General features: G+C 41.2%; 1 protein-coding gene and 1 long non-coding RNA gene across 5 annotated transcripts; one reads left to right on the forward strand and one right to left on the reverse strand.

Annotated features, from left to right (window-relative positions):
- Positions 1-4,651: 4,651 nt before the first annotated feature.
- Positions 4,652-27,150, reverse strand: LOC111560427. 3 transcript variants are annotated; one of them, XR_006597585.1, is made up of 5 exons: positions 26,510-27,150; positions 16,391-18,301; positions 15,474-15,596; positions 10,250-11,806; positions 4,652-5,147 (listed from the first exon to the last, which is right to left on the reverse strand). It is a non-coding gene; the product is annotated as an uncharacterized LOC111560427 (long non-coding RNA). The 3 variants fall into 3 exon arrangements; XR_002742201.2 differs by having other exon boundaries at positions 17,616-18,301; positions 26,510-26,853; XR_006597586.1 differs by lacking the exon at positions 15,474-15,596 and having other exon boundaries at positions 17,616-18,301; positions 26,510-26,850.
- On the forward strand, positions 10,907-19,657 carry RPP40 (ribonuclease P/MRP subunit p40). 2 transcript variants are annotated; one of them, XM_003985838.5, is made up of 8 exons: positions 10,907-11,038; positions 12,633-12,777; positions 14,104-14,172; positions 15,015-15,110; positions 15,790-15,915; positions 17,641-17,839; positions 17,973-18,107; positions 19,438-19,657. In XM_003985838.5, the coding sequence occupies exons 1-8, from the start codon at positions 10,916-10,918 to the stop codon at positions 19,634-19,636; spliced, it is 1,092 nt and encodes a 363-aa protein (XP_003985887.1). In that variant the 5' UTR covers positions 10,907-10,915; the 3' UTR covers positions 19,637-19,657. The 2 variants fall into 2 exon arrangements, with proteins under 2 accessions (XP_003985887.1, XP_044913104.1); XM_045057169.1 differs by lacking the exon at positions 10,907-11,038 and adding an exon at positions 11,282-11,403.

A 27,150-nucleotide genomic window follows, 5' to 3' on the forward strand; every position in this document is an offset into this window, starting at 1 on the left:
AACAAGAGATGAAGAAGGGCATTACATCATAATTAAGGGGTCTGTCAAGAAAATCTAACAATTGTAAATATTTATGCCACCAACCTGAGAGCACCCAAAGACATAAATCAATTAATTACAAACATGAAGAAACCCATTGATAATAATAATAGTAGGGGACTTTAATACTCCACTTACAACAATGGACAAATTATCTAAGCAGAAAATGAACAGGAAACAATGGCTTTGAATGAGACACTGGGCCAGATGGACTTAACAGATACATTCAGAACATTTCACCCTAAAACAGCAGGATACACATCTTCTTGAATGCACGTGGAACATTCCCCAGAACAGATCACACAGCTGGCCACAAATCAGCCCTCAACAGGTACAAAAAGATTATACCATGCATATTTTCAGATCACAATGCTATGAAACTTGAAGTCAACCACAAGAAAGCATTTGGAAAGCCCTCAAATACACGGAGATTATAGAACATCCTACTAAAGAATGAATGAGTTAACCAGGAAATTAAAGAAGAAATAAAAAAATACATGGAAGCCAATGAAAATGAAAACATGCCAGTCCAAACCCCTTCTGATGCAGCAAAGTCAGTCCTAAGAGTGAAGCATATTGTAATACAGGCCTATCTCAAGAAGCAAGAAAGATCCCCAATACACCATCTAACCTTACACCTAAAGAAGCTAGGAAAGGAACAGCAAATATGGCGTAAAGCCAGCAATAGAAGGGAAATAATAAAAACTAGAGCAGAAATAAATGATATAGAAACAAACAAAAAAAAAACCCAGAACAGATCAATGAGAGAGCCAGCTCTTTGAAAGAATTAACAAAATTGATAAAAACTTAGCCAGATTTATCAAAAAGAAAAGAGAAAGGACCCAAATAGATAAAACACAAATGAAAGGGAAAAGATCACAACCAACACCACAGAAATACAAACAACTGTAAGAAAATACCATGAAAAATTATATGCCAACAAACAGGGCAATCTGGAAGAAACAGACAAATTCCTAGAAACATACAAACTACCAAAACTGAAACTCAAAGAAATAGAAAATTTGAATAGACCCATAACCAGCAAAGAAATTGAGTCAGTAATCAAAAATCTCCCAAAAAATAAGAGTACTGGGCCAGAAGGCTTTCCAGGGGAATTCTACCAGACATTTAAAGAAGAGTTAATACCTATTCTTCTCAAACTGTTCCCAAAAAATATAACTGGAAGGAAAGCTTTCAAACTCATTTTATGAAGCCAGCATTACCTTGATTCCAAAGTCAAAGTACCCCACTAAAAAGGAGAACTAGAAACCACTATCCCTGATGAACCTGGATGCAAAAATTCTCAACAAGATCCTAGCAAATTAAATCCAACAGTGTATTAAAAGAATTATTCAGGGGCGCCTGGGTGGCGCAGTCCGTTAAGCGTCAGACTTCAGCCAGGTCACGATCTCGCGGTCCGTGAGTTCGAGCCCCGCGTCGGGCTCTGGGCTGATGGCTCAGAGCCTGGATCCTGTTTCCGATTCTGTGTCTCCCTCTCTCTGCCCCTCCCCCGTTCATGCTCTGTCTCTCTCTGTCCCAAAAATAAATAAACGTTGAAAAAAAAAATTAAAAAAAAAAAAAAGAATTATTCACCATGAATTTATTCCTGGGCATCAGGATGGGTTCAATATTTGTAAATCAATCAACATGATACACCACATTAATAAAAGAAAGGATAAGAACCATATGATCCTCCCAATAGGTACAGAAAAAAGCATTTGACCAAATATAGCAAACTTTCTTGATAAAAACTCTCAAAAAAATAGGGGTAGAAGGAACGTACCTCAACATCATAAAGGCCACATACAAAAAATGCACAGTTAATATCATCCTCAGTGGAGAAAAGCCGAGAGCCTCCCCCTAAGGTCAGGAACATGACAGGGGATATCCACTCTCACCACTGTTGTTCAACATAGGACTGGAAGTCCTAGCCTCAGCAATCAGACAACAAAAAGAAATAAAAGTTATACAAATCGGCAAGAAAAGGGGTGCCTGGGTGGCTCAGTCAGTTAAGTGTCTGACTTCGGCTCAGGTCATGATCTCACAGCTCGTGAGTCCGAGCCCCGTGTTGGGCTCTGTGCAGACAGCTCAGAGCCTGGAGCCTGCTTCAGATTCTGTGTCTCCCTCTCTCTCTGCCCCCCCCCACTCATGCTCTCTCTCTCTCTCCCTCCCTCCCTCTCTCTCTCTCTCTCTCTCTCTCTCTCAAAAATAAAAACATTTAAAAAAAAAAAACCAAAAAAACAAATTGGCAAAAAAGAAGTCAAACTTTCACTCTTCGCAGATGACATGATATTCTATGTGGAAAACCTGATTCACCAAAATTTGCTAGAACTGATACATGAATTCAGCAAAGTCACAGGATATAAAATCAAGGTACAGAAATCTGTTGCATTTCTATATACTAATAATGAAGCAGGAGAAAGAGAATTGATCCTGTTTACAATTGCACCAAAAACCATAAGATACCTAGGAATAAACTTAACTGAAGAGATAAAAGATCTGTTTGCTGAAAACTATAGAACACTTATGAAAGAAATTGAAGAAGACAATTTCTTACTCATGGATTGGAAGAAAAAAATATTGTTAAAGTGTCAATACAACCAAAGCAATCTACACATTCAATGCAATCCCTCTCAAAATAACAGCAGCATTATTCACAGAGCTAGAACAAAGAATTCCATAATTTGTATGGAACCAGGAAAGACCCTCAGTAACCTAAATAATGTTGAAAAAGAAAACCAAACCTTGTGGCATCACAATTCCAGACTTCAAGCTGTATTACAAAGCTGTAATCATCAATACAGTATGGTACCAGCACAAAAACAAACACATAGATCAATGGAATACAGAACCCAGAAATGGACCTACATATGTATGGCCAACTAATCTTTGACAAAGCAGGAAAGCATATCCAATGGAAAAAAGTCTCTTCAGCAAATGGTGTGGAAAACTGAACAGCAACAAGCAGAAGAATGAACCTGGACCACTTTCTTACACCATACCCAAAAATAAATTTAAAATGATGAAAGATCTAAATGTAAGACAGGAAACCATAAAAATCCTACAAAACAGGTAGCAACCTCTGTGACCTCAGCCACAGTAACTTATTAGACATGTCTCCAGAGGCAAGGGAAACAAAAGCAAAAATGAACTACTGGGACCTCAAGATAAAAAGCTTCTGCACAGCGAAGGAAACAATCAACAAAACTAAAAGGCAACCAACAGAATGGGAGAAGATATTTGCAAATGATACTGGATGAAGGGTTAGGATCCAACATCTACAAAGAACTTACCAAACTCAACACCCACAAAACAATCCAGTGAAGAAATGGGGCAGAGGACATGAATAGACAGTTTTCCAAAGAAGACATCCAGATGACAAACAGACACATGAAAAGATGCTCAACATCACTCATCATCAGGGAAATATAAATCAAAACCACAATGAGTTACTACCTCACACCTGTCAGAATGGCTAAAATTTATAGCTCAAGAAACAACAGATGTTGGTGAGGATATGGAGAAAGAGAAAGCCTTTTGCATTGTTGGTGGGAAAGCAAGCTGGTGGAGCCACTCTGGACAACAGTCTGGAGGTTCCTCAAAAAATTAAAAATAGAACTACCCTATGACCCAGCAATTGCACTACTAGGTATTTATCCAAAGTACACAAAAATGCTGATTTGAAGGAGCACATGCACCCCAATGTTTATAGAAACACTATCAACAATAGCCACATTATGGAAAGAGCCCAAATGTCCATCAGCTGATGAATGCATTAAGATGTGGTACAGGGGTGCTTGGTGGCTCAGTTGATTAAGTGGCTGACTTCGGCTGTGGTCATGATCTCACAGTCTGTGGGTTTGAGCCCCGCATCAGGCTCTGTGCTGACAGTTCAGAGCCTGGAGCCTGTGCCCGATTCTGTGTCGTCCTCTCTCTCTGCCCCTCCTCTGCTCCTCTCAAAAATAAACATTAAAAAAAAAAAAAAAAGATATGATTATTACTGAATATTACTCCCAGTGCAGGACTCAAACTCACAAGCTGCGAGACCATGACCTGAGCCAAAGTCAGCCGCTTAAACTGATTGAGCCACCCAGGCACCCTGAGAGCCTTTCACATTTTAAAGTTTCTTATTCTATTCTATGCGTTATTAATTAGCCTCTAAGTTGAAGGTACTAAAACCTACTAACACCTACCTCAGAAAGGATTCTTATGAGATAATTAATATAAAGTGCTTGCGGTAGTTAGTGCCTGATTCGTTATAGGTGTTCAATACTGAATATGCAATATTATGTATTATTATAGTTATTGATAATTATATATAAAATTATGGTGATTGCCCCTATCTCTGTTAATGTACACTATTTCATTAACTGCATTGTGGATTAATAGTTTTCACATTATAGTAAAATCCAAGATAAACAGAAATGCCTCATCCTAGATATCTGAAGTCCCTGGATAGCTAAGATTTAAATTTTTTATGTACCAATTTACTTCTAAACATATGTTTTTCACTTTAAACAAAAGAATGAGCTTTATAAAAAATGTCAACCATTTCAAAATCCTCTTCCAAAATTGTAATGAACATATGTGACAGAGTTTTAGTCAGACGGTGTGACTGTTTTGGGTTCTGCTTTTCTCCCCCAGATTTATTGAGATACAATTGACATATAACATTGTGTTCTGTTTTAAAATACTCCATTTGTGCACTTCCATGTGTTGACACAGTCCACACAGCTGCCAGTGTTAATATGTTTGCATGTTCCATCGATTCCCAACCAGTCAGAGGGAGAGGACATGAAGCAGTCTGGCTCTGAGCCCTTCCCAAAACTCCAGGGATTCAAGTCCTCACTTGGAGTGCATCATATATTCTTGGGGGCCGCTGATTTTTTCCACTGTACCTGCTGGATCCAGTTCCCAGGCTGCCTGCCATCATAGGGTAGTTTTGATCTTGTACCCCAACACCCGTCCATTCGTGGCAGCTGCCTGGAGCCCAGTGCTGATAAAGACTGTGAGGTCAAGTTTAGGCTTGGCAGGATGGAGTCCTCTAATTTATTACTGGTGTCTTCAATAGTTACAGTTCCCAGCACCACCTTCCCTGCTGTTCCCACCTGTAATGGGATGATGTTAACAGATTTTAGGTTGGCTGCCTACTGATGAACATACCCAGGAGCTTCAGAGATGGAAAGCTCTCTCCTTTCACCAGTATAAATACAATACACTTGCATGTACAATTGAATAACACGGGTTTGAAGTTTGCAGGTCTACTTATATGTGGATTTTTTACACTACAGTACTATAAATGTATTTTCCTTCATTTTAACAATTTTTCTCATTTCCTTTAAGAATATAGTATATAATACATATATAAAATAGGTGGTAATTTATTAACAGTAAGGCTTCCAGTCAACAGTAATTAAGTTTGGGAGGAGTCAAAAGCTATATGCTGATTTTTGACTGCAGGGGATAAAGGAGTGTGTGCATCCTAACTTCAGTGTTGTTCAAGGGTCAGCTGTATATTTATAGGCAATGTATTTGTGCCTTGAATTCGCACACTGATGCAGGCATTAATTTATGTAGAATAATATTTTAATGTTTTCACGGAGTTGAGCATATTTATCTATTTTTAAATGTTTATTCATTTTGAGAGAGAGAGAGAGAACGTGCGCATTTGCGTGCATGGGTGAGACGCAGAGAAACAGAGAAAGAGAATCCCAAGCCGGCTCTGTGCTGTCAGCGCAGAGCCTGAGCTCAGTCTCATGAACTGAGAGATCATGATCTGAGCTGAAATCAAATTGGACACTTAACTGACAGAGGCACCCCAGCGCCCTGAGTTAAGCATATTTAAATTATTTTTGTACTTCTAATTTTATTGTATCATAGTCCCAAAATGTGATGTGTAAAACTGTTATCCTTTTATATTTACTAAGTATATTTTTGTGTTTTTAGAATACAATCAAAGGTGGGGCGCCTGGGTGGCTCAGTCGGTTAAGCGTCCGACTTCGGCTCAGGTCACGACCTCGCGGTCCGCGAGTTCGAGCCCCGCGTCGGGCTCTGGGCTGATGGCTCAGAGCCTGGAGCCTGCTTCCGATTCTGTGTTTCCCTCTCTCTCTGCCCCTCCCCCGTTCATGCTGTGTCTCTCTCTGTCTCAAAAATAAATAAACGTTAAAAAAAAAAAATTAAAAAAAAAAAAAGAATACAATCAAAGGTAATTTTTTTTTTGCAAGTCTGTTGGTGTGGTCATTTAAAAATTCATATTTGCTACTATATTCTTTTGGATATATACATACAAATCAGTTATGTTTTGCTTCTTATTTCTTTCTTCTTCTTCTTTCTTTTTTTTTTTTTTTTTTTAAGCCATTCCTAGCCCTTCATCCTCAGACTTTTGCTATGCTCCCAAATCTGTGATCTAATATCCATTTGTCAATTAAGATTGCTTTCAGTTCGGGGCACCTGGCTGGCTCAGTCAGTTAAGTGTCTGACTTTGTCTCAGGTCATGATCTCACGGTCCATGGGTTTGAGCCCCGCATTGGGCACTGTGCTGACAGCTCAGAGCCTAGAGCCTGCTTCAGATTCTGTCTCCCTCTCTGCCCCTCCTCAGCTCATGCTCACTTGCTCTCTCTCAAAAATGAATAAACATTAAAAAATAAAATAAAAAGATTGCTTTCAGCTCTAGATACCAGAAATTCAGACAAATAATAGTATGAACAAGCAAGGGTAGCAGATGAGGCTGCAGAGGTAGGCAGGGGCCAGGTTATCTAAGCTTTCACACTACTGCAATGAAAAGCCAGGTTAAAGCCAGGCAGGGTTTAAGTGGGGGTGGGGGGGGTGGGGGGGGGTGGGTAGCATATACAGGCCTGCCTCAGATATACTGCAGTTTGGTTCCAGCCAACCACAATAAAGTGAATATGCAGTGAAGTGAGTCAAATAAATTTCCTGGTTCCCCAGTGCACATAAAAGTTTTGCTTACACTATACTGTAATCTATTAAGTGTGCAATAGCATTTCGTCTTAAAAAATGTATATACCGGGGCACCTAGGTGGCTCAGTTGGTTAAGCGTCCAACTTCAGCTTATGTCATGATCTCACAGCTTGTGAGTTCGAGCCCTGAGTCAGGCTCTGTGCTGACAGCTTAGAGACTGGAGCCTGCTTCTGATTCTGTATCTCCTTCTCTCTCTGCCCCTCCCCTGCTTGTGCGCTCTCTCTCAAAAATAAATAAACATTTAAAAAAATATACATACCTTGATTAAAAAATTGTGTATTGCCAAAAAAATGCTAACCATCACCTGAGCTTTCAGAGTTGTAATTACTGATCACAGATCACAGTAACAAATAATAATGAAACAGTTCGTAGTGTAAGAATTACCAAAATATGACAGTTACACAAAGCAAGCAGATGCCTTTGTAAAAATGGCACCAATAGACTTGCTCAACACAGCGTTGCTACAAACCTTCAGTTTGTTAAAAACACAGTATATACAAAGCCCCTGGGTGGCTCAGTTGGTTAAGTGTCCCCCTTTGGCTCAGGTCATGATCTCACGGTTCGTGGGTTCAATCCCCACGTTAGGCTCTGGGCTGACAGGTCGGAGCCTGAAGCCTGCTTCAGATTCTGTGTCTTCCTCTCTCTCTGCCCCTCTCCCACTCATGCTGTCTCTCTCTCTCAAAAAATGAATAGACATTAAAACTTTTTTTTAAAAAAACAGTATCTGCAGAGCATAGTAAAGTAAAATGCAATAAAATGAGGTACGTCTGTATGACATTTTTACATTTTTGAGATCGGTTTGGATACTGAGGGGAGAAGAGACCGCAGGAGAAGACAGGAAGCAGGGAGGTGGTTAGAAGCCTGTGTCTGGCAGTCAACTGAGAGAGGGGAAGGTGGCTGAAACTGGTTGTAGAAACAGAGGGAGTGAGTGAGAAGAGGCCGCCACCAGGATGCATGCTGCAGGCAGAGCCAACAAGCCACAGATATGGGGTGAGAAGTGTAGAAGAGTCAAGAATGATGCCTGGGTGTCCCTCACCCCCACCCCAGGGATGAGGACCCAGGCCTGGTGGTACAGATAGATGGTTCTGAAAGCTGAGATCACGAGGGATCACTCTGAGAAGAGAGGGCAGGAAAGAGAAGCGGGGAAGGTATGGATCACTAGAGATCTAGTGGAGGAGGACAGGCAGGAGGAAGTAGAGTAAGGTAAGCGGGGGTCCAGAAGAAAGGTTCTCAAAAATCCACAGGGGAGTGTACCAAGAAGGAGGGTTTTCAAATGTACCCAGAGATTTGTTCTGACAGGGATGGCAAGCATGCACAGAAATGACTGTCATAAAGGAAGTTTTTACTCACAGCTCCCTAGAATCCGGAGCCACAACAGGAAGCTTCTAGGTTGGTCAGGAGGCAGGGGAAGTGAGGGGAGAGCATCAGTCAGAGCTTTTATTATGGGAAGGAATGACTGAGGCAGGGTAGACAGACTATGTAGGCTTAGGAGTGGCTAGTCTAAACAGTTTCAGTGGGCTCTGAAGTATCAGGACTGTCCCCAGTTATCTAGGACCTGGCCCTGGGGTTATTAGGGCAGGGGAACATTAGCCTGGAGCGAGCCTAACAGTTTCCAGAAGAGGTGACAGGGTGTAAGCTCTGGATTAGTTGGTTTGCAAATGAAAGACATGCTCCCTGCACAAATTATTTGCTATCTTTAGGAGTTATCTAAACCTGGAAGGGGCAGTCCCACCCTAGTCAGTGAGGCCCCAGATCCAGAGCATCAGAGAAATTTTTAAAAAGAAGATAAGAAAATATAGTTAATACAAGGAAGAAGTGGTCAATTGTATCATCTGTGTTGAGTGCAGCTAAAAGACTGAGATAAGAACAGAAACTTGGCTTTGAATTTGGCAAATGGAAAGACCTTGATGAAAGCCAGGTCAGTAAAGTAGTATGGAGGAAAGCTAAAATATATTGGGTTCAGGAGAGAATGTGCAGAGAAGTGGCTTTTACGGAGCAGAGAAACAGAATGGTGAGAATGCAGAGGAATTCAGGGTCAAAGGAAGTGCCTTCACTTAATGCACAACATTAAGCACATTTGTATACTGATAGAAATGACCCAGCAGGCAGGGAGAAATGAATGAGTCATTACAGACAGAACTCCAGAACACTGTGGAGGGAGGCTGAAAGGATTCTGCAGTCCCAAACTTACTTGAAGTTATAGCTTTAGTCTTTTTTTTTTTTTTTTAGTGTTTATTTATTTTTGACAGAGAGAGACAGACAGTGCATGAGTGGGGGAGGGGCAGAGAGAGAGGGAGACACAGAATCTGAAGCAGGCTCCAGGCTCCAAGCTGTCAGCACAGAGCCAGACGCAGGGCTTGAACTCACAGGCCGCGAAATCATGACCCGAGCTGAAGTTGGACACTTAACCGACTGTGCCACCCAGGCGCCCCCACAGCTTTAGTCTTTAAAATAAATGAGAGTTTTAGAAGCACCTGGATGACTCAGTCGTCTGAGCATTTGACTTTGGCTCAGATCATGATCTCACGGTTTGCAGGTTCGAGCCCCGCGTCCGGCTCTGTGCTGACAGCTCAAAGCCTGGGGCCTGCTTCAGATTCTGTGTCTCCGTCTCTCTGCCCCTCTCCTGCTTGAGCTCTCTCTCAAAAATAAACAAACATTTAAAATAAATGAGATTTTTGCCTTCTATTTCATAATACAGGCACACCCCCATAAAACATATCTGCAAGTATGATTTCCCTGGAAGAACACTGAGTTATGAATACCAGAATGACATAGTGGCTGTTTATCAACCTTCAGCTGATATAATTTATATTGAATTTTCAAAACTTAATAACATATTTTAAACTAAATGGCTTGCAAGAAAACCTTCACATTGGCTCCAAATACAATTGGTAGACCATAAAATTACAGCACTTTGCAAATTTTATATTATCAGCAAAGGTGTGTGTACACATCTGATGGTGGTCTAAGAGAGGCCACTGCTACTTAATTGTGACGTGACTAAGAGGTAATGTTTTAAGCATTTTATATCCTAATATGACATTTGTAACACCGCTAGGTGCCATGTTGTGATTCAGAAAATTGGTAGAATTTTTCAATTAACCTGCTATCCCTTATAATTTTTCCTGTTTAAAATAATGGTTAATATGTTTTTCTTAGTTTTCTCAGAGATAGTCTGACATTTTGGGCATACGTTACTGGCCCGGTCTGTTTAAAAATTTTAAATACTTACCTTGTAAATTACGTAACTTCGGTTGTTCCAAATCTTACAGTAAAATTGATGCTCCAGACAGTTGTACCACAGATGGTCTGCTGTTTTGCATCCTCTCAGCACAGAATTGGGGCTGTGCATACTCCAGCTTGAGAAACGTATAGTACTTGATCAGAAAAATTATGGAAAAACAAATTCTCACATTGTAACAATAGTAACAAAATTTTTAAAGCCGTTCAGGTGGTATTTTTAAAAAGGGATCTTAAAGTGGTTCCGACGGAGTCGTATTGTAGGGCCGAAAACAGAAATTGTGTATTATCTTCCTGCACAAAACTCCTAAACCACTTGTGAAGGAACAGAGGGAGGATATACGGCAAGACAGCAGCAGGGAGGGACGGAGGTCTTGGCGAGAAAGGTGGGTTTGAAAAAGCAAGTTCCAGGTTTCCAGGTACCAGGTATTTCCCCTGTAGGCAATGAATTTGCGGTTTCAGGTACCCAAGGTTCAGGAACCTAAGCTTCCGAAGAAACCCAGGCCCGCCCTCACCCCTAACCGGTCACCAAGCCCGAGCAGCTTCAACCGGCACTGCGCAGCTGCAATGCGCATGCCCGCGGGGCCAGGCGGAGGGGCGGAGCGAAGCGGAGGGACTGGGCTCCCCGACCTCGCTCAGGGCTTGTGCCGGAGAAAGCATGGCCACACTGCGCAGGCTGCGAGAGGTTCCCCGACACTTGCTGGTCTGCGAGAAATCCAACTTCGGCCATGACAAGTCGCGCCACCGGCATCTTGTGGAGACGCACTACCATAATTACAGGGTGAGTCTGGCCGTCGTGGGCCACTCAGGAAGCACCCCGTCTCCGGGAGCTGGAGAGATGTGGGGAAAGTCGCGTTCAGTGAGGAGCCCGCCCTCAGCGCGAAGAGGGGCGGGGCCCCGCGCTAGGCACTTTGGGAGCTGTAGTCTCTATACTACTCCGAGCTGGTAGCTTGCAGAGCTGCAGGACTACAACTCCCAGGATGCGCCGGGAGTAGGGGCAGTGTCCTGTCCTCGCAAGGAGGGGCTGGGCGATTTGCTCCGGGCCGATTCCAAAGCGTCGCTGGCTACTTTGGCCCCGCCCCCGGTGGAACACTTTCTTGGGAGGAAAAAGTCAGGCACGGGCCTCTGGAGTAGAGACGCTGTGACGTATGCCACGTGGAGCCGCGGACTGGCTCCAAATTGTGGCCTCGCGCCCCCCCCCCCCCCACCTCTTGATTCTTTCTCCCACCTCATGGGAGCATCTTGCCGAGTCCAGACCCAGGAAGCACATGCTTTTCTAAACTGTTTAGAGGAACTAGTTTTATCTCTGAGAAAAGTTTCCACTTTGCCTGTTAACTTCTGTGGTCTCCAGCTGGAGCGCGCTAGGTTGTCAGGTTTAGAGTGAAATGAGTCGTGGTGTCCCTGTTTGCAAGCACAATTTAAGAGCTTTACGGGGGGCGGGGGGGTAACTTTGGCTTTTGCTTCGTAAAAATGTCAGCCGCATGGGGCGCGTTTCCGCAGATGTGGAAGTTGAGGCATCAGTGAGGTTAATTATTGGTTTATCCGGCATCTGGCAAGAGAAGAGGAGAATAATCCAAATGTCAGTCAAGGGTCTAATGGTCCGTTCTCACCAACCCATTTAAGTGGTGAGGCCTCCAAAAACTCGACTTAAACCGGTTTAAGCCTTTTGCGTTTACTTGAAATTGATCAGCCTAATCTCCACCCAGGTCTGACTGGCAGTTTCTCAGAGACACAAATGGTGACCTTGGTCCCTCAGGAATAGACTGGTGTTTGAGCTTTGGGAGAGCACTTTTCAAGGTGTGGAGCATTTGGGCCACATTTGAAACTGGTTAGGCTTAACATCTCTGCCTTAGATGGAAAGCTCCTCACCAGCAGCAGTCAGGGTGTGTGCCCTCTCCCGCCTGGGCTGATCTGTAGAATTCTTCTGTCTAGAAAATGGAAATAACCAGGAGCACTTATGCTTTGGTGGAGCCTGTTAATGATTGATGTCCCTAATTTCTGTAAGCCCTAAAGGACAGTCCCTTTGATTCCAGCTGGTACCAGGATAAACAAATCTAGGGATATTCCATTGTACTAGATTGCCCTAAAAATTAGAGTAGTGGACAGGATATAAAAGATATTGCTTATTTGCAAAAGATGAAACGCAAGCAAGAGCTTTCTATTAATTTGTTTTTCTCATTCAGCTTTCCTATAATGTGTGAATACAGAAATAACATGAAGTGTCAAATTTCTTTTTTCCTGAGACTGGTAAATTAAGAGTTTTGTAGAAACCTGTGGGGGAATAGTTAGCAGCCTTCATATGTTATAGCATCCCTAAAAAGCTGGGGGTTAATCTACATGAAAATAAGGCTTATTTATATTACACATTCCAATAGGTTTCATTTCTGATTCCTGAATGTGGGATACTATCAAAAGAACTGAAAAACCTGGTCATGGAAACCGGACCCTATTACTTTGTGAAGAACTTACCTCTTCATGAGTTAATTACACATGAATTCATCAACACCTTTGTGAAGAAAGGTGAGGAAAACCTGATCATATCTATGAACGTGGCAAGCTGAGGAAGGATAGTTAGATCACATCACAATACTGGGGGTCTTCCCTTGTCTTAAACAGGGCCTCTGGAGATGGTCTGTGGGGTCAAGGGCATGCATCGCCCCCCCCCCCCCCCCCCCGCCCTCATTGTTCTCACCCTACACTTTCTGGCGCTCTCTTTAGGTGGTGGTTTCTGATTACACTTGTTCACAAGTGTGGCATGGGGATGTTGTAAGATGAAGGTATGTCTCATCTTAAAACAAGGATTCAGGGAGAGGAAGGTCTTGGGACCTGTGTGTTCAGATACACTGCTATTGGGTGTGTGGCTGCAGAGACCACTATGTTCCCACTCAGTCCCCACTCAGCAGTCTCAAAGGGTTCATCTCCTGATGCAGCCACAGCGGCTGTTCACCAGGCGGTGTGCCCGTTTATGGTTCAGTGCCTTCTGCTTAGATTTTGTGGCTCTGACCCTCTTCTCACCCCATTTCCATTCGTGTCTGCTGGGTTGATTTCTCTGTTGTAGTTGTTTTGTAGGGGCCACTTGTTTGAAACTGTATTTCAGTGTCTTTAGGGAATGCACCCTCACTACATGAATCACTGTGAGTAAGCCCCTTAGCTTGTTGCCGGCCCTGGGTCTGTCCTCTGCATGGAGCTATGAAGAATCCAGTTCCTTGCAGTTCCTCTCCTTCAGGTGCTGCTGGCACTGCTCGAGAAACTGGACATGTTGTCCCTGGCCCCATCAACTTTATTCCTTTCATCTGCTCTGAAATTCGGTACTAATTTGTTAATAATGTGGACACTGGCTGCAACAGGCACTTTTACCTATCTGAACTCTTGCAACAGCTCTACAAATTAGGGCTATGATCCCCACTTTACAGGTGAGAAAACTGAGGTTCAGAGAGGCTGCGTGGCTTTCCTAACCTCACACAAGTTCCTGGAACATTTTGAAACTTTACCTGGAATCCTTCCTCTCAAGTGTATACATTTCCCTAGTGTTCTACTTTGTGCCTCTGCCAGCATCCCCGGGGGTACACACTCCACCCTGAGTCCATTTTCTGCTTGATGACAGTCACCTGGCACAAATAGGCCCTGGGGGGAGGGGGGGGCATGAACTAGCTAGAGTGTGGCCTCTGTGTCCTCCAGCTCACCCTTGGCAGGTTTGAGGTTGATTGAGTGAGCTGGAGCAGTGGTGGATACTGACCTTTAATCACCTGGAAGATTTGTTACAGTGTAAAGATAATCTGCTAAATTTTTGTAGGTGTGATTTTTTTTTTTTTCCTTAATTTCTGGTCTGGGCTCTTTCTCTTATAGGTTCATGCTATGCACTAACATACCATACAAATATTGATGAAGATAATACAGTTGCCCTGCTGCCAAATGGTAACAACACTCAATCTTTTCTTTGATTTTAGAAGAAATACTGTAAAAAAAAAAAAAAAAAAAAAAGTCAAAACTCCAGATTCATTCCCCTTCTTAGAAGGAATTATTGTTAACAATTAGGAATTATTGGTGTTTATTCTTCCTGACATTTTCTTTATTTTTTTTTTAATGTTTTATTTTATTTTTGAGAGACAGAGAGAGAGAGAGAGAGAGAGAGAGAGAGAGAGCGAACAGTGGAGGGGCAAAGAGAGAGGATCTGAAGCGGTCTCTGTACTGACAGCAGAGAGCCTGATATGGGGCTTAAGCTCATGAACCATGAAATCATGACCTGAGCTGAAGTTGGACTCCCAACTGACTGAGCCACTCAGGCTCCCTTCTCTTGATATTTTCTATAAATTTATAAACAGACATAAAGCTTGTTCTTTTTTTTTTTTTTTAACATAAATTGCAGTGTATTACATTGTTTCTCAGTTTGCTTTTTTCCCCAATATGTCATAGACATCTTTCCATTTCAGGGTATATAGTTCTGACTTACTATTTTTCATATTTTGAAGGTATTCCAGTGAATAGATATACCATGATTTAACTATTATTTCTTTAATAAAAATGAACATATTTCTGTTTTCACTATCATAAGTAATATCTGTGTATGTATAATACATTAAAATATCCTTCTACATAAGTAAGATGTATGTATAAATAATATCTTTGTATCACAAGGAAGATCCTTGTATGTAGTTTATTACCCTCATATCTAACTGTTAAATTTGCTGTGTTCTCTGTTCAGTCAGAGAACATGTCATATTTTAGCATCTTTTTTTTGGGAATTATTTGATTTTTAGGGAAATTAATTTTATCACTGGATAAAGATACTTATGAAGAAACTGGACTTCAAGGTCGTCCATCTCAGTATTCTGGCAGAAAAATCATGAAGTTTAGTAAGTATTATGCTCCATCAGTTTCCAACAAGTCAGTAATCGTCCTGTAGCTATTGAAGTTTAAATGTTTGAATTGCTGCTGTTCTTTTTGTTCAGAAGAACTATGGCTTTTTCTTGTCTTTAAAACTTCTGACTCAAGGGGCTCTAGGTTGAGCTTTGGAGAGAATAAGATTGCTGTTGTATCTATTTCTCTGCAGCTGTAGGCTGAATCCTATACAGATCACAGAGTTGGAATGGTCCATTAAATATATGTTTTGGGCCAAAACTTCAAAGTAATGAACCCAACATGAGTCTACAACTTGTTCTTAATGAAGAATTTCCTTTACTTTCACCAAATTTTTGGGATTACTAGTAGAGATTCACCTGTGAGTGAAAAGAGATGGTTCTACTGATAGTGTCTGGCTTGAACGTGAATAGGTGAGGCTGCCACATCCATAGGTAGATTTAGGATTGACTTCCCAAGGACCTCTGCTCTTGGTCTTTGACCTAGGAAAAAGTATGAATTTAAAACAAGGCAGAGTTTTGATTTGGTAAACCAAAGGAGTGCAAGAAGAACAAAATAATTTTTACTATTCACAAAATTCCAAAAATTCTGATGCTTTTTAATACAACACTTTTGCCACAGTGTAGGCTGTAGTATATGTGAATGAACGATGTATTCCTCTTTCCATTTTTTAAGTTGTTTCCATTGATTTGATGGATTTATCCCTTAACCTGGATTCTAAGAAGTATGAAAGAGTTTCTTGGTCCTTCAAAGAAAAGAAGCCCTTGAAATTTGATTTTCTCTTGGCTTGGCATCACACAGGTATGAAAAATATTTAACAATACAATGACTTGGAAATCCAGTTATTGATTAAAGGGGGGTAATAGAGAATTCAAACAGGTGATTCATCCTTATGGTCTAGGATATTGTATACATATATGCATAAACATTATTCAGGAAGCTGCTTGCAGCCCTCTGCCCTCCCCAAGAGCTATACTTCAAGATGATCTAGGCCCACAGGCATCTGCCTCCATCACCGTGGGGTATGTTTGGATCCAGAGATCATGGCTTCAGAGCAGCTAACTCTTATCTGTTTCTCCTCTCCCTTCCCGCAGCTTACCTCAGATAGCCTTGGCTGCACATTTTTAAGTAACACACATTCTAAATACAAACTGTTGATTATGGCAAGATAATAATCAGGCAGACCATTCATTGTCAGGTTAAATTTGTCATAACTTGAAATTGATTGAACGTTAAATTTAGTTCAGGGGTCCCCAGACAATGTTGATTTGCTTACAACTGCCATGTGCCTTGGTCCTTTTAGAGCGTATCTTTGGTCCATCACAAGATTGTCATGGGTCAGATCATCAGTTATGATGGTGTGGTACTCTGTTTTGGAGAATAGGGAGACACATAGGTCCATTTTGGAGATCACGCCTATCCATCTGCTCTTCCTCGGAAGTTTCTGGTCACTGGGTGCTGTAGGTTGCTTGCATGGGTCTGGAATGCTTCAGTGTTTCTCCTACTTATGGTAGAGATACAAGAGGGCAGAGACACTGACTGACATTTCAGTTGCTCGAAGTGTTCATTGAGTACCTTCTGTATATTGGGTTCTGGAGAGTTCTGTGTCCCTAAGACTCCATATTATTCTAAGGGCTTATCAGGAACTGGGGAAGGTCTGAGATTTTCCCCACTTGTAAGCTAAGAAGTTAGCCTGCACAGTCTCATGGATGCTGGCAGAAGGTACGAGACTCAGGTCAGAGGCAAAGGGTTTAATTATTCATAGTGTCAGTGGCTGGACTATGAGCATATACAGTAGTGCACCAAGTCCCAGTACCTACAGGGTGATACACAGTGGGCCAGGTGACACCCGCGCATGGAGTGGGCTGCATTACAGAAGAGGAATCCGGAACTCCAGTCTTATACTGGCCAGTAAGCCTGCTGACCTTTGCTCCTGGTGGTGGGGGATGGGGGTAGGTGGGGTTGAGATGGAGAGCAGATTATTTCTATTGCCCTGGACAGTAAGAAGGCCTGCCTGTTGCTCCCCCCACTAAGGGGGCCACTACCGCTTTCTCCCAAGGCTGTTGGAAAATCCGTGAAGATACATTGATTTTACTGGGTTTTTAAAGACAAGCTCAGATGAGATGCTGCCATCGTTCAGTTCGTCTTGTGCTTCCTTTAGAGAGATTATGCAAATAAGCTCCTCTCTGTAGAGTTCACTAATTTTATTTATACACGAGTGGTGCTTTTTTATTTAGTCAGTCAAAATTCTCAGATTAGGGCACCTATGATACTACTATAGGTTGGACGTGAAAGGGTTACGCGTTTCCAGGAAAAGTGAAAGAAAGCGAATGTTTACAGAACTTTGGCACCAAGGAGCCCAAAGCAACTTAAATGATTTTAATTTGAATACAGCTTTGCACACCCTCCCTCTGCTTTACTTCATCCTGCCTGCTCCCCGGAACTGTCGGGAGGGAATGGGGTGGTTCCAGGGATTCGCAGAACTTGTTTCCAGTACTCACATGGCCTTTTATGGTGTGTTCTAAGGTGCAGAAGAATCAAGGATGATGTCGTACTTTTCCAGTTACGGAATTCAGGAGCGGCAGCCGCGAGTGGCCCTGAGCACGGCGAGCGAGCTGCAGTGCCCGGTGCTGCGGAGCGGCGAGCTGGGGGGAGCCCCGGGGGCGGCTTGCAGCGCCCCCGAGCTCCTGGACTGGCTGGGCGCCGTCTTCAGTAACGCCCAACTGTGCGTCTGGGGGGCCTGGGCTGGGGCGTGGCCAGCTCCGCGTTCTTCACGGGGGTTTATACTTTGAAAATGATCAGGTGCGAGATAACAGAGGTGTTTTCTTTCTTTCTTTCTCTTTCTGTGTGTGCTACAGAAATAATGAGCCGAATAATTTCGTATCAACCTATTGTTGTCCTCAGCCGAGCACGGTGGTGGCAAAAGCTTATTTGTGTACAATCACTGGGTTCATAGTTCCAGAGAAGATACGTCTCCTGTTGGAACAGCTGTGGTGAGAACTTTTTTTGCCTTTTAGGTCTTGCTTGTTCATGCCAGCGTGACATGTCCGGGGCAGGGCTACTGTTCCAGATCTCAGGGCTCTCTTGCACACGTCTTCTCTTTTTTCCTCACTTGGGTGCACAGTGTGGTAACATTATCATCTTAAATGATGTGACTGTCCTTGGTGAGAGGAAAATTCTGTTTGTACTTAACAAAAAGACAAATAGCAGAGTTTAATTAGGCTTCTTGAAAACAAGCTGTTCATTTTTCACGTCGTGCCCCAAAAGTTATAATACCACTTAGGAGAATGGTGATACTCTGTGGAACATGTTATGGTCTGTTTTAAATGTTAGAGTTCTGCAAAGGTTTTTTTTTGAAATGGGGTGAGAAAGCAAGTTGACCATCTTTGAAACCAAATCATGTCTAACATCTGTTCCCACTCTTAACATCTGCCCAGGGCAGGGTTCACATGCCAAGGACTGGACACGCAGGATGGGGTGTGTGGTTGGGGTTCGGAAAGGTACTCTCCAGAAAAAATGCCACATTGTATCTAATGTCAGGAAACTCCATTCCCATATTAAAAAGACTATGAAGTAAACATAATGCCTTTGCAGTCTTCACTTTTCAAATGTCTAAGATTTAAGTCTTGAGGGTTTTCTAAGTCTAATACCCCTTTTCACTTACTAGTTTAGTAGTTTGATTTTCCTCAATAAGAAGGTTGGATTTTAGGGGCACCTGGGTGGCTCAGTCGGTTGAGTGGCTGACTTCAGCTCAAGTCATGATCTCGGGGTTCATGAGTTTGGGCCGGGGTCGGGCTCTGTGCTGACAGCTCAGAGCCTGGAGCCTGCTTTGGATTCTGTGTCTCCCTCTCTCTCCCCCTCCCTTGCTCATGCTCTGTCTCTCTCTCTCTCACTCATTCTCAAAAATGAATAAACATTAAAAATAATAATAATAAAAAGAAACTTGGATTTTATTTAAATCCAGTAAATTATTCTGCAGTGTTGCCGTGAACACAGACTGTTGAGTGAATAATACTGTTAAATGGAGGGAAACTATTTTTATACACTTCTGTGGGGTTTTTTTTCTTTGCATCTTACATGTTGTTCCATAGTAAGCGTAGGAACTGCTGAAGTTGGTTTTGTGCATTCTGTATTGGTTAATGTTTATTGAGTTCACCACATAGTAATTTGAATGTAATTTGTATCTCTTAATTTTTTATCAATAGAAGCTAAGGTCTGAGCTTCATTGGAACATCAGAAATACCACTCATTCTGAATAAGTGAAAATATAAATGTGAACGTTCCTAGCCCTCCCGTTTGTTAAGATTTCTCTTTCTTTTTCAGTCGCTACTTTGATGAGCCAAAGTTAGCTCCTTGGGTTACATTGTCAGTTCAAGGCTTTGCAGACAGTCCTGTTTCGTGGAGAGAAAATGAACATGGTTTTCGAAAAGGAGGAGAACATTTATACAACTTCGTGATTTTTAATAATCAAGACTATTGGCTTCAGATGGCTGTTGGGGCGAACGATGACTGTCCACCATAAAAACTACAAAACTTTAAATCACGTTTGTGTATGTTTCTGTTTGGTTTCAGATTTCTTAATGGTAAAGGGCTGTGTGTTCACCCAGGCTTGTATGATGATGGCATTTCTACTCTTGACTTAGGGCCCATCCTGTGAGTGCAGCTGGGCCTGACATCAAGTACAGAGCTCATAGTTGACTACCCCTGGTCAGCGTCAGTATAAGCACAGAGGTGTGGGTCACTACATGGTAGAGCAGACCAGGATGGCCAGGGAACAGGCGCTGTTGGACCATTGGGTAAGATGTGTGCCATTACTCAGGAGTATGATTACAGGTTTTTCACATAATAATAAAAAGAAGTCCTTAGATTATACTTCTCAGGGCCAGTCCCTGTTGTAAGTGCTGATTGTGTATCACCTCATTTATTTCTCACATGAACCCCAGGAGGAAATAGTGGCACAGAGTATAAACAAGTGAGCAAGATCACGCTGGCTGTGGATCTGAGACTTGACCTCAGGTTAGCTGGTTCCTAAGTGTGTGTTCCACTCTTGCCTCTGGATCAAGGAGGGGTGCTTCGATACTGTATATTGTAAAGCACAAGTCAAAAGAATTTTTTTTCCAGCTGTGGCTGATAAGGACCAGCTGAAAACAACTAAAACTCCTGGAATACATATCAAGAACGATTTTTAAAAATGGATTGGCGAGCTGCAAAAGAATTTAAGAATTCTCAAAAAAATTTATTCTTTTTTTTTAATGTTTATTTTTGAGAGAGAGACAGAGTGTGAGTGGGGGAGGGGCAGAGAGACAGAGGGAAACACAGAATCCAAAGCAGGCTCCAGGCTCTGAGCTGGAGGGCTCAATGCAGGGCTTGAACTCATAAACCGTGAGATCATGACCTGAGCCAAGGTCAGACGCTCAACCTACAGCCACCCAGGCGCCCCAAGAATTCTCAAAAAATTTTAAATGGAGGTAGAAACATAAAGAGGTAATTAGGATACTGGTGCCACTTTTCACCCTTATGACATTTGCCAAATATCAAATTGAACTTTGTTTTTCAGCACCTGGGGTGGGGAAGGGGCAGTAAGTAGCACAGCTGACAAAACTTAGGTCCTGCCCATGGTAGGGGGACTGATAGGAGACCTCACAAAGCTGAGACCCCAAAAAAGACAGACTTAGTGTAAGGGTGAACAAATCTGTCTGTTTCCTCCCTCTCCAATCTCCCCTTGTCCTCCCTCACTCCCCCCGCCCCCCAGATAGCAAGGAAGATTGCTTATCCTGAAAACCCATCTCCCCTGAGGATATGTATATATATGTGTGTGTGTGTGTGTGTGTATATATATATGTATACATACATGTATATATGTATATGTAAATATATAGCCACATTCAGCCCCCAAACTGATTTGTTTACACAGCCTGGGTAGTCTGAAAAAGTGTCATGCTGGAAATTTAAAGTGAGATCAGGTTTTTAGTGCCTTCCAGGTGACAGAAGCAAACCATTGTCTTTGGGGGAACTCAGAAATAGTTTCAAGGAATGCAATTTCACAACCAAAAATCACAAACATGTAAGAGAGACAAGAGCCAGCAGAAACAATGGACAAAAGAAGCAGGCCTACAGACTTAAGCTATTAAGACTTACCAGACATGGGGTGCCTGGGTGGCTCAGTCAGTTAAGCATCCAAATCTTGATTTCAGCTCGGGTCATGATCTCTAGATTGTGAGATCAAGCCCCGCACTGGGCTCTGTGCTGAGCGTGGAGCCTGCTTGAGATTCTCTCCCTCTCCCTCTGCCTGTCCCCCACTTGTGCATGCGCACGCACTTTGTCCTACAAAAGAAAAGACAACCAGACATGATATAAGAGTATGTTTTATATTTAAAGAAATAAGAGAGATTAAAGAGCATGAGAGCAGATGGGAAAAGGACCAAATGGAAATCTAGGAATGAGGAACACCATAATTAAAAGTTAAGTGGATTGACTAACATGACAACAAACTAGGTACCACTGAGAAAATAACAGGAAGAAATAAGGATGTTTTGGACTTGCAAAAGACTGTATCACCAGCAGATACTCACTACAAGAAAGATGAAAGGGTGTTTTTCAGACAGAAGGAAAATAATCCCGGATGGAAATACAGATCGTCACAAAGGGATGAAGAGCAGAGGAAATAGTATGAGTAAATGTATGATTTATTATTTTTAAAGCTTCTTTAAGAGGTAATTATAAACAATTATAGAAAAGTAGCATGGACTTTATAATATATGTAAAAGCAAAATGATGACAAGAAGGGCTAAACAAGGGGGGGAGTATACTATAAGCATACTTATAAGGGTCTTATATTAGATGTAAAATGAGAGAACTATAATTCGAATGTAGGCTGTGATAAGTTAAAGATGTATACTATAAACCCTAAAGCTACCACCAAAATAGCCAAAAGATTATAGCTGTGAAACTAACAACAGATGAAATGCAATAAAAAAATAATAGATTAATCAAAAAAAATGATAAGAAAAGAGGTAAAAGAGTAGAGAACAAATGGAATAAATAGCAAGGGGGGCGCCCAGGTGGTTTAGTTGGTTAAGTGCCTGACTTGATTTTGGCTCAGGTCATGATTTCACGGTTTGTGGATTTGTGCCCCATGTTGGGGTCCCATGCTCATTGTGGAACCTACTTGGGATTCTTTCTCTCCTGTCTTTCTCTCCCATGCTTGTGCTCTCTGTCTCAAAAAAAAAAAAAAAAAAAAATATATATATATATATATATATATATATATATATATATATATATGTAAAGAATAAATAGCAAGGTGATAGACTCCAACCTAACCATACCAATATTCACATTAAATGTAAAGTCTAAATTCCCCAATTAAAAGGCAGAGATTGTCAGATTGAATTTTTAAAAACTACATTAGGGGCATCTGGGTAGCTCAGTTGGTTAAGCATCTGACTCTTGGTTTCGGCTCAGGTCATGATGTCACAGTTTTCGTGAGTTCAAGCCCCATATTAGACTCTGCGCTGGTAGTGTGATGCCTGCTTGGGATTTTCTCTCTCTCCCTCTTTCTCTGCCCTTCCCCCACTCGTACTGCCTCTGTCTCGCTCAAACACAAAAATAAAACCTATATTATGTCTTCAAGAAATGTACTTTAAATATAAAAAATAGGTTAAAAATAAAAGGGTAGAAAAAGATACACCATGCTAACACTAGTCAAAAGAAAGCTAGAATGGGTATATTAATAACAAAATGGACTGTAGAACAAAGAACTTTAACAGGGATTAAGGATTATTTCATTATGATAATGGGGTCAGTTAATGAATGTAACTGACAGCAATCCTAAATGTTTTTGCACCTAGTAACAAAGCTTCAAGACATGAAACAAAAGCTAATCAGACTAAGGAAAAATGGATAATTACACAATTATCAAAGATTTTATTACCCCTTTCTAAAACTGATAGAACAAGTTGGCAGAATAAAAATATAGCAGACTTGGATGACAATATCAGCCTATTAGACCTAGTTGATATTTGTAGAACATTCCACACTAACACTGCAGAATACAAAAGTGCACATAGAATATTTATAAAGATAGACCACATTGTAGCCCATTAAAAAATCATAAATTTGAAAGTATTCATCATAACAAATTATGTTATTTGGTCATAGAGGAGTTATGTTAGAAATCAATAAAAGGAAAAAAAATCAAAAAGAGATCCTTGAAAATCCTCAAATATTTGGAAATTAAATAACTCACAAGTCAAAGAAATCTAAAGGGAAATTAGTAACTTGAAGTGAATGAAAAAAATTGTAGGTTGCCACTAAAGCAGTACTTAATGGGGAAACTTGTAGTAGTATATACCTGTATTAGGTCTCAAATCAGTGACCTGAATTTCCACTTTAAGAAACAAAAAAATAAGAGCAAATTCAATACAAAGTAAGCAGAAGAGGAATAATAAAGATCAAAGTGGAAATCAATGAAATAAAAGACAAAAACAATAGAACAATCATGGGGTACCTGGGTGGCTCAATCGGTTGGGCATCCAGCAACCTTGGCTCAGGTCATGATCTCGTGGTTTGTGAGTTCAGGCCCCCCCAGTCAGGGTCTGTGCTGACAGCCCAGAGCCTGGAGCCTGCTTCAGATTCTGTGTCTCCCCCTCTCTCTGCCCCTTCCCCGTTTACACTCTGTCTCTCTCAAAAATAAGTAAACATTAAAAAACAAAAAGAACAATAGAGAACAATCAGTGAATCTAAAAGCTTCTTTGGGAAAAAAAGACCAATAAAAAATCCAGCCAGATTGGTGAGGGGAAAAAGAAAGAGAAATTACCAATATAAGGAAAGAGAGAAGTAACATCCCTACAGATTCTACAGATATTAAAAGGAATATTAGGAGCACCTTTATGCCAATAAATTCAAAATCCTAGATGAAACCAACAAATCCCTTGAAAGACACAAATTCACAGACCTCACCAAAAAAGGAGCAGATAACCTGAACAGCCCTACAGAAGAAATTAAAATTACAGTTTTAAGACCTTCCTGTAACAAAAATCCAGGTCCAGGTGGCTTTAGTGATGGGTTTTACCAAACACTTAGGGAAGACATAATACTAAATCTGCACAAACTTCCAAAAAATCAAGGACAGAATGCTTCCCAACTCATTCTATGAGATGAACATAACTCTAGTACCAAAATTATCCAGGTACCCTAGCCAGACAAAGCTACAAGAAATACTACAAGAAAAGCTACAAAGCGATATTCCACATAAGCATAAATTCAAAAGTTCTAAGGAAAAGTTTAGTAAATTGAATCTTCTATAATAAAAAGATAATATATCACGTTCATAGGATTTATCCTAAGAATGCAGGGCTGATACAGCGTTCACACAATCCTCTCAATCAGTACAGAAAAAGCACCTGACAAAATACCATCATCTATTTCTGAGAAAAACTCAGGCAAACTAGGAATAAAGGGCACTTAACCCATTTGATAAAGGGCATCTACAGAAACCATAGAGCTAACATCATATTTAATTGTGAAAGACTGAATAATTTCCCCCTAACTTCAGGAACAAATTTGGGATGTCTCTATCCAACATTATACAGGAGTTTCTAGACTGTACAACTGGGCAAGAAACAAAGGGCATCCAGATTGGAAAACATAAAAGAGGACATGATTTTCAGTCATGTAGAGAATGCACAATGGAGTCCACAAACTATGCATTAGAACTAATAAGTGACTTCATCAAGGTTGTAAGATACAAAGCAATGTACAAAAATCATGTTTGGGGTGCCTGGGTGGCTCAGTCGGTTGAGCATCTGACTTCAGCTCAGGTCGTGATCTCACAGTTTGTGAGTTTGAGCCCCGCATCGGGCTCTGTGCTGACAGCTCAGAGCCTGGAGCCTGCTTCCAATTCTGTGTCTCCCTCTCTCTCTGTCCCTCTCCCCCTCGTGCTCTGTCTCTTTCTCTCAAAAATAAATGTTAAAAAAAATTTTTTTTAAATCATGTTTGTGTATGTAGCAACAAACAATTAGAAATTGAAATTAAAAATCCACATTTATAACAGCTTAAAAATGTATTTAGGGATAAATGTGACAAAATATGTGATAGACCTGTACATTGAAAACTACAAAATATTGCTATAATAAGACATAAATAAATAATAATATATACCTTGTCTGTAGATTAGGAGATTCCGTATTGTTAAAATATCATATTTCCAAAATACAGATTCAGTATAACTCAGTATATTCCCAATCCCAATCCAAATCCCAGCAGGCTATTTTGGGTGTGTGTATATATAAATTGACTAGCAGATTCTAAAATCTCTGTACTACTGCAGTGGACTTAGAATAGCCTCCAGGGCTGCTTTAGAACTTGACAATATTATCACCAAAAGTTTCCAGCTGCTCCATTCTCTGCCCCCACATGATGTAAAACCTCAGCCCAAGCAGGAAGTCAGAAGGTGTTTTTGTTTCAGTATGTCCCTCTTATTATCTGTAAGAGTGCATGCCAACTGAGAGGAAGTATTGTAATAAGGAAGTTAATTTAAGAAGTGTCAATTGAAGTTGGAAATAAGATTTATTGCTGTTAATTCTTTGGAATAATCTGGGGTTGATTAGTGTTTTCAAACTGTACCTGCCAGTTGATACCATTATCATCTACTTTCCATATAAGATTAAAATGAATCTGATATAAAAGGATTTTCTAAAGACTGAGTTGATGAATTTATACGCATAGGAAAATAGACTTGTAGATCTCCAAGGAACAAGTGTCAAGAGGTTTCTGTAAGAAAGGAAGAGAGAGAGAGAGAGAGAGAGAGAGAGAGAGAGAGAGAGAGAGAGAAGGAAAGAAAGACCTACAGATTACCAAGGCAGTTTTCTTAAATTTAGAGAAGGGACATGGTAACACAGCAACCAACCAAAAAACCTATGCCAGAAGCATCCCTTTTAAGGAGCTAAGATCATGTTCAAATTCTTTTAGTGTCATTTGCTGGGACTTGGGGACCAGAGGGACTATTGCAAGCATATTCCTAGGAATCCAGATCAGGGGAAAAGGTTACCCTTTGGATGCAAAGTTACTGCTGTATTCATCTTAATAAATAAAATTAAATTATTTGGCAGAAAGCCAAGTGTGACCCACCCATTTCTGAGGAAATGACCAGAGGTTGAAGATGATTATTTTCATCTCTTGTAATTGAAGAAATATTTGCCTTGTTTTCCTATTGCCCAAAGTTGGGATTTTCCTCCTTCTTCTGGCATGTTGCCTCTAAACTCATGTGCCATTTTGACCACAAAGCTCCCTGGCTTCTTTGGAGACATGAAACCAATGGAATATATATATTTATATTTATAAAATAAATATATTGTTATATATTACAAATATTTATTATGATGAATTTACTTACAATTATGGAGGCTGAGTAGTCCCACCATATCTGCTATCTGCAAGCTGGAAACCTAGGAGAGCTGAAGACATGGTTCACTCCAGCTCAAATGCCTGAGGACTAGGAGAGACAATGGTGTAAGTCCCAGACCAGGGGAAAAAGACAGGTGTCCTCGCCCAGCAGCCAGGCAGAGAGAGTGCAAATTCTCCCTTTCTCAGCCTTGTTGTTCAATTCAGGCTCTCAAGGGATTGGATGAGGACCACCCACATTGAGAAGGGCAATCTGCTTTACAGAGTCCACTGTTCAAATGCTACTCTCATTTAGACACCTTCCTCCCAGACACACCCAGAAAAAATGTTTAGCCAAATATCTAGATACTGCAATGGTCTAGTCAAGTTGACACAAAATTAACCATCACACTCCTTCATGAATTACTTTAGTCTGTTGTAGTGTTAGTCAAATTGTTGGTGTGCCTTCCTTCTCCTTTTGAAGAAAAGCTATTCAGGAGGAGTGTTGTCTCTACCTTGACCTCATTAGCTCTTGACTCAAGCTAACATGGTGGACTATTACCGCTGAAGGAGCTGAATCAACATTCTGGAAGGGATGAAGTTTCAGGTCAGCTAGGACTCTTCCCCTGGGGAGGAGATCCACTTGGGAACACC

Source organism: Felis catus, chromosome B2, assembly GCF_018350175.1.
Source record: "Felis catus isolate Fca126 chromosome B2, F.catus_Fca126_mat1.0, whole genome shotgun sequence".
NCBI lineage: Eukaryota > Metazoa > Chordata > Mammalia > Carnivora > Felidae > Felis > Felis catus.